At 54.5% G+C, this 7,788-nt stretch overlaps 1 protein-coding gene across 14 annotated transcripts in view; it reads left to right on the forward strand.

Annotated features, from left to right (window-relative positions):
* The window catches only part of PTPRF (protein tyrosine phosphatase receptor type F), a 391,845-nt gene extending 388,858 nt beyond the window's left edge, over positions 1-2,987 (forward strand). For all 14 annotated transcript variants that reach the window (XM_040609901.1, XM_040609900.1, XM_040609907.1 and 11 more), the window contains 3 exons: positions 385-539; positions 1,015-1,150; positions 1,278-2,987. In XM_040609901.1, the coding sequence (XP_040465835.1) occupies positions 385-539; positions 1,015-1,150; positions 1,278-1,346 (360 nt within the window). In that variant the 3' untranslated portion in view covers positions 1,347-2,987. The remainder of the gene's footprint in view (positions 1-384; positions 540-1,014; positions 1,151-1,277) is intronic.
* Positions 2,988-7,788: the final 4,801 nt, after the last annotated feature.

Consider the following 7,788-nt stretch of genomic DNA (forward strand, 5'->3'; position numbering starts at 1 on the left):
GCACACTCAGGCAAGGATTAACCATGGGCTGCCCTGCACCTGGAGTCTCTGTGTGCAGCATCTCACTGGGCACAGGATCCCTGTGTGACAGTAAACGTGGTCTTGGGGTGCAGCTGCGCCCCAAACAGGACCAGGGCACTGACCCAACAGGCGCTGCAGGGGCCTAAAGCCCTGCTCAGCTCAGCCACCCTGGGGTGAATACGGGAGAGCAGAGGCAGGCCCCAGACACTCGGCGAAAGATCTGCCTGGGCTCTTCCATGGCCTGTGCACCCTCTCACCTGGCCTGGGCCAGGGGGTCTGAGAGCAGGTCAGCAGCGCCAGTGCTGAGGGGAGCAAGAGCAGCCCCTCACCTACTGCTCATGTCTAACAACCCTGTCCCTGCAGGACGGCCAGTCACGGACCATCCGCCAGTTCCAGTTCACAGACTGGCCTGAGCAGGGAGTGCCAAAGACGGGAGAGGGCTTCATCGACTTCATCGGGCAGGTGCACAAGACCAAGGAGCAGTTCGGGCAGGATGGGCCCATCACGGTGCACTGCAGGTGAGTGAGGACAGATCAGCACCCGCCTCTGCCTTTATCAGTCCTCGGAGATGTCCCCTACCTTGCTTACCCCGGCAGCTGCCAGCTCCCCTGCCCCCCCTGTTAAACCACTGTCAAGAAGCAGGCAGGTGACGAGGAGGCGGCAACGTCCGTGGGTGCCATCGGTAGCCTTTCTGCCAGGTGACTAGATTAACCCACCCAGTGACCTGGTGGTACGGATTTGAGCTCCTTGGAAGAGTCCTTGGGCAGGGCAGGGTGCCACAGCAGCTTGGCCCAGAGGCAAGGCAGAATTGGTGGGCCCCGTGGGGCTGAGGAGGCACCTCTGGCTGGCAGTGTCCCTGTGGCCTCTCCTGGCCCCACTGAACAGGTCCCTGTGCTCCATGAGCTGGGGACGCTTGCACTGCTCCTAGGAGCTCTGCAGAGCTTCGCTGGGGCTGGTGGGTCTCTAATGACACCTCTTGCTCCCTCTGCTCAGCGCTGGGGTTGGGCGCACAGGCGTGTTCATCACACTCAGCATCGTGCTGGAGAGGATGCGCTACGAGGGGGTGGTGGACATGTTCCAGACGGTGAAGACCTTGAGGACGCAGCGGCCAGCCATGGTGCAGACAGAGGTGAGTGTTCCCTCCTCCCTAGGGCAGTGGGAGAAGGGAGGGGAGCCGGTGCCTCTGGGTGGTGAATCCTGCTGCCCGCTGTCCTTACATCCCCACTTGTCACGTTTCCCCCCTTGCTGCCTTGCAGGACCAGTACCAGCTGTGCTACAGAGCGGCACTGGAGTATCTCGGCAGCTTCGACCACTATGCAACGTAACTAGTGCTTTCCTCCAGTCGCGGTGGGGATGTCTAGGAGTGGAGACGGGTCCCTCTGAGCCAGAGCCGCCCATTCCTCAGTCCTTCTGTACAGATGGAGGTGCTGCCCAGGCAGCAGACCTCCATGCCAACCAGTTTTGACCACGGCATTTAGGAACTTCGCCCCAGCGCCAAACGAGGGAATCCGACTCCAAAAGCATTTCCAGTCTCTGGCTGAATTTCTGCTCATGTGCATCTCTCGCCCTCTCTCACGCGACTGCATTTCACAGCGAGGCTTTAGGTGGGTGGAATGGGATCTTTTTTTTAAACATGTAAAATAGTTACTAGTGGTTTTTATAATCTCCTCTCTCTTCATTTTTTATTTTTTGCAAGTCTTAATGTTTTGCCCGGGCAGAACTGGACCCACCAAACCTTTGGGAGTTGGGTTGTTTGTTTTTTTTTTAATATCCTATTGCTTTAACATTTTTTACTGCCCTGTGTTTATTTCAGCCAGTCGCTGCTGGTTCTGCCCATTTTAGTGCAGCTTCCTTGGTAATTTGCAGCAGCTGGCTTGTGGTTCCTGCCCGGCTCCATTCCCCATAGGCTGCTTTTTAGTCCTCTGTAGAATATTAAATTTCATGGAACTGGACCTAAGCTACCAATTATTTTTTTAGCATTCCCCTCCCCGCCCCCCCCCCCCCCCCCCCCCATTATTTCCTGAGTAGGTTTGGGTTTGGGAGGGCATGTGGGGTCACCGGAGAAGCGGTCCCTTTGTCAGCTGGAAACCGTTCAGTCCTATTACGATGCGTGTTAAACCAATGCAGTGACCGTGTGTATTGGCAGATCCCGATATGACGTAAGTTGTCGTCGCCTTGTTTGTGAGAGACCTGAAACCCCAGGCTCCAGGCTTTGGAGCCTCTTTTTGTGTGTCTCGCTGGGAAGGGGGCAGGAGAAGGGAGTGGGTCCCACGCTTCCCCAGGGAGGGGGTGGAAAGAGCGAGACACAGCCCTTTTTGTTAATCCCGCGGTTCTGTGCGTGCAAGCGCCGTTCTGTCACCTCTCACCAGTGAAGTGCATCAGAGCATTTACAAAGGCAAGGAGCACAAGCCCAGCCACCCCCAGAGCAGAGCCAGGCCGGCTCTCTTTGGAAAGCAGAGTACAGCAGGGAAGGGGAGGGGAGTACACACGGCTTCAGAGGTTGGGTGTATCTATAATTTCTGCTATCCTGCAACTGTTAAAAGTCACTAGAATATTGTACTTTCCGCTACTTCAGGACGTTCTAATGAACCAATGTGGCAAGACTACTGGACTTAATTTAATGGTACTATATATTAATACTCCTTATTATATCACGCTTGCACTAAAGACAGGGAGTGAGCAGCCCTCGTTGGAGTGCATTGAGTTATGAATAAAGGTGGTGGAAGGGTATCTAATTGTATTATCACATGTATTCCGAATGTTAAGAATCCAAGCTACGTTGAAATCAGCAATCCAGGGTTGGTAATGTTGGAGGACACATTCATTTTTACCTTGTGGATGCATAGTGCTGTAGGGGTCACTGTTGTATACAGTCTGTTTTCTATTTGTTAATAAAAAAAAAAAATCTACAGCATCATTGCATAATTCTTGATGTTAATAAATTTGAATAATTGGGTTTCATACAAGCTGGCTTTGCTGTCTGTTTCTTCAGCAGTAAGCAAGAGGCCATAGAGTCCCTCGGCAATGGACATGCTCCTCAACCTGTTGCCAGGGAAGTCCTTTCCCACAGGCACATCCCAGCCACGAGTGCCCCACACTTGCTGCAGCAATGCTGTGCCGGCAGGGAGCTCAGGCACCCTCTGCGACAACCCCCTTGTGCATGCGTGAGCTCACCTCCTGCCCACCTGCAGCTGTACTGGGCTGCACTGAGAGTCCTCAGTCCCTGGCACCTCCAGGAATAGTCCTGCCAAGCCTGTCTTTGCAGCCAAGGCCTTCTCTGGGTCCCCTCCATTTCACAAAGGATGGATCATTCCCAGCAGGAGGAAGCCAGTAGCCACTTTCTGCCCAGGCCATGCTCTGCACAAGCTGTCCATGGTGGCTGGGGCCTGAGACCTGCCCTCCCCACCTGCTGTAGTGCCCATTACTGATCCTCAGAGGATCCCAGGATGTAGCAGGATGCAGCCCAGGGGTGATGCAGGGCTTTGCTGGAAACACATTTACCTGCACCCCCTCCCCTGCCAGCGTGCTGGCCGCAGGACCAGGTTGGACTTCGCTTGTGGGTTTGCAGGAAAAAGAAGGGTCAGTGACTGTGGGTTTGGTGGCAGTACCAGTCCTGGATGAGGCTGGGGTGTTGCCAGCCTCTTGAGACACTGCAGTAACGCTCTTCTGCAGCACTCGACATAGCTGTGTATGCAAAGTTACTGCTCAGCAGTCAGACATTGCCTGGCCCCTAACTGCAGAGAGCACCCGGCTGTGTTGAGGTGTGAGACCCCTGCCAAGGCATGTGGCTGTGCCCTGCCCACATGGGAACTGCAAACCCTGGGTCAGTGCCAGCTCCTGGAGAGAGCAGCACCTACAAACGGCACAAGCGTGCAAGGGAAGGGCCAGTGCAAAGGGCAGAACCACACAGGCCAGGGCCCCGTGGCCTGTCTGTCCTTGCTGAGGAAGCCAAATCTGCCCTGGTCACCATGTGCGGTGATGGGTGGGAGCGTGTAGCAGAAAGACTGATGAGCTTTTCCCCAACATGACTATGGGCAGCTTCTTACTGGCTCCTCGCTGACTGTGCTGGAGCTCAGCCACACGTAGTGTTTCCTGCCAGGCCAGACTGGCGCCTGAGCAGGTGCCAGATGCAAAATGGTGTTTCCCCCTCACCTCACTGGTTCCTACCCCAGTGCTTCGCCCCTGGGGAGACCTGAGGGTGGTGGAGCCTTTCTCTGGCTCTGCTGTTGGGCAGCCCTGTTTGGTGCAGATCCAATGGCAAAGCAAGCTCCTGCCCTTGCGAGGCAGCACACGCGAACAGGTGTGTGTGCATGCACGTGCCAGCACCGCTGGCATCGGGATGCTTTGCTTTGCATCGCTGCCAGGGCCCAGGATGGCAGAGCTACGCAGCCAAGCAAGCACCTGCTTGTACGTGGGTGCGTGTGGGGAGGAGGGGTGCCACTGCGCTGTAGGAAGCCGGCTAACTGGGAGGCGGGCAGCGAGCACCTGCCTGCGCTGCAGTGACAACGCTCTGGCTATGCTGCTAAACTACAGGGGTGACAATGCTTTCACCACATGGATATGCTGCTCACCGAGCACCCACCAGGCACTGCCGTGTGCACAGCAGGAATCTTTAGTCCGTGTGTAACTTTAAATGCAGTGATTTGCTCTCACCAAAAACAGCAGGTGCCAGAACACTTGCACAAGCACATGCGCATGTACCTTCTTCTTGTCCGAGAACATCTGAGGCTTCCTCCCCATCTGATGCCTTGTTCTTAGCCCAAACTCTCTACAACCAACCCCAGGAAAACATGAGGGAACAAACACTCCCGATGTGCTGCCTGACGGGCTCTGCTTCTCTGCCTGCCACATGCATAAGGCACAGAGTGACCTTTTCAGGTGGTCAGTGAGTTTGGCTATGGACCGAGTAGAAACAGGAGAAGGCAGGGAGAGGGAGAACAAGTGTCTCAGCACGGACCACCCTGGGACTGCCTTGAGTGAGCCCAGGCCTCTGCAGCAAGGCTGCTGCTGGGCAGATGCTGTGTAGGTACTTAAATTGTGAAGCTGAAGCCTTGTGGCCAAAGCTTTGTGCTGGCCTCACAGGGCCAAGAAAGACTGGGCACGTAGAGAAAGCCGGGAGGCCCCAAAGTGTCAGGACATTCTGCCTTGGCAAGGGGACAGGCCCCCAGAGGACAGCCAGGTCAGAGAGCAGCAAAGGCAGCTGCTGCCTGTGGGGGAAGTCTTGCTCCCCTGCCTCCTCACACAAAGCCAGCACTCCACTAAAGGGGATGGGCTCATATCAGTTGAAAATCAACATTTACTTCCCTTTATCTCTGCATATCTCACAAAAAAAAAGGGGGGGAACAACAACAACAAAAAGACTAACCAAGCAGAGGGGACACACAGGGATGCTAACCCGATCTGCCCTCAGAGCCAGCACCATGGCTTGTGCTGTGCTCCAGGCAGAGCCACACTGCCTCTTCCCAGGGCCTGGTGCTGCAGTGCCTGGGCTGTGATGCTCAGCTTTCCCTGTCTAGAAAGGATTTATCCCAGCTGGCATTTTTTTGCCCTGTCTTCTTTGGTATCAGTTTGAGACTTCTCCCTCCCTCTGGTATCAGCCTGGCTTCACAGTGCCCCGCTGTGCTCCAGATCTGAAGGGAACGCTCCCAAGATGGTGCCGTAAGGCGGCGTTTGGCCTCTTTCCTTTGGAGTATCTCTGACAGACCGACCACATTTGCACTGAGCAATGGCACTGGGTAGTTACTGCTGGCCTTTTTTTTTTTTTTTCCTAGTGAAAATTTTCCATTCTTTAATTGTACCAGGTAGCCCCTAATGCAGGCTCAGATAAGCGGTTTTGTAAAGGGCACGGTTTGGCAGGTGGGACAGCAGCTAAATGGCAGCTAGTCAAAGTGAATTCCTGAGCTTCTGCTCTTTCTGTTTTCTTTTTTTATTATTATTAATTCCATTGATAACTGTAGCAAGAGAGCTGTGTAGGCCCTGCCTAGGCTTGGGTTGCCTCCTAGTGATGCTAAATCATAGGATCATAGAACGGTTTGGGTTGCAAGGGACCTTTACAGATCATCTAGTCCAAATAACATCCTGCCCAAGCACTTGCCCTTTGGGATTCCATTACTTTAAATTTTCTTTTTCAAGGGCAAAATACTTGTTAAATAAGGAAAAGAAACAGCTGCACCATGGAACAAATCTGAGCTTACTCTGCGCAGTAGCTTGGCAACTCCTTCCCCCACAGTCCTGGCATTTCTTGTTCTCAGCAACGTTGCCATTTTAATTTGTAAAGTTTCCCAGTTAAGACTGACATTTTTTTTTTGCCTGTTCTGCCCTGGTTAATTTCTGAGAGCAGGAAAAGTTCTGATCCCTCCAATTAAAAGTTCATTGTTACTCTTTTGCCAGTTTTGCTAAGTAATCTTAGTCCCCAGCAACAATTATCTGTTACCAAGCTTTCCTGCCTTGACTTCTCTGCTCGTGGCAATATTTTACCAATCTTCACCATAAAAAGACTGGCTTCTGTCTCCTGATATTAGAAAGTTGGTCTTTCTTTACTAATGGTTAGCAGTTGCAGCTGTCAGGCCACCAGAAAGGCCAGAAACTCAGAGTTCATGTCACAGCCATTACCTGACAGTTGTCTGTGTTGGTACCTCCATCTGCAGGAAGCTGAGTGTTGCACATGCTGTGATTTTAATCCACTTCAGGGTTCTGGTCCAAATCTGAGTTTGAGGAGGCCAGAGAGGCAGCAGACCACAGAGAAACCTGCGTTGGTGTGGTGTTTCAGTAAGACTTTCAGGGCTGCCGTGTGCCTGTAGCATGACACCAAAGGAAATGCGTATCAGGAGAAACACACAGTGAAATTAAAACTTCGTTTAGGGATGAGTGACCGAGTGTGGTCTGAGGATGAGGATGGTTACGAGCGCTTTTGGGTGGGTTGTGCTTACTTTCAAGGTTGCCTGTTGGCACTTACACATTTAAAAAAGCACTTAGTACATCGCCATCTGTGAAAATCGCAGCCAGTCCCGGCCAAGGGGAGGTCAGTATCCCTAGACAGGCCCCGTCATGCATTCAGCCTTGTCCACACTTGAAAGCACTTGCTGCTAAAGCTACGCTGCCAGCTCCCAACCCTCAGCACAGCAGCGGCAGATACGGACAAGGCACACGGGCCACGGGGGCATTTTCCACATTTCCAGCTGACCGGGCTGCGCTGGCAGAACTCCCTGGCGCCGACCCAGCCCCAGGTTGCGCTTCGCTGCCAGAAGTTTGCATAGTATCAAATTCTACTTTGGCTTTGCTTACAGACATAAATTGTAGGAGTATAATTAGCTGGCTTAATAAGTTCAATTGGCACGTGCCTATTGCACGTCGCCGTGCAGCGCCTGAGACCCATCAGCTCCCATCAGGGAGCACCCACTCACAGGGTCCCGCACCGGCTCCGCAGGCCAGCGGCCTGCCCTATTCCGACGGCTAAGCCGGGAGCCCCGCGCAGCCCGGGCCTGCCCCGGGCCGTTGTGAGGCTGCGCTGCCCCCCGGCCTGGGCTCTGGACCCACCCCCTGCGGGTGGCCCCGGGGACCCGGAGGCGGGGACGCGGGTGGGCCCAGCCGCCCCCGGCCCAGCCTCCCCGGGAGCCTCGAGTAGGCCCGGGCCTCCCTAGCAACCGCCCCTAGCGACGGCCGGCCCGGCCCTCGGCCCGTCCGCCTAGCAACCGCCCCGCTCCCGGCCTCCTGATTCGCTGGCCCGCCCCGGCAAGCCGTCGAATTCCTATTGGCTGTGAAGCGGAA

Source organism: Falco naumanni, chromosome 11 (genome assembly GCF_017639655.2).
Source record: "Falco naumanni isolate bFalNau1 chromosome 11, bFalNau1.pat, whole genome shotgun sequence".
In the NCBI taxonomy this organism is placed as follows: Eukaryota; Metazoa; Chordata; class Aves; order Falconiformes; family Falconidae; genus Falco; species Falco naumanni.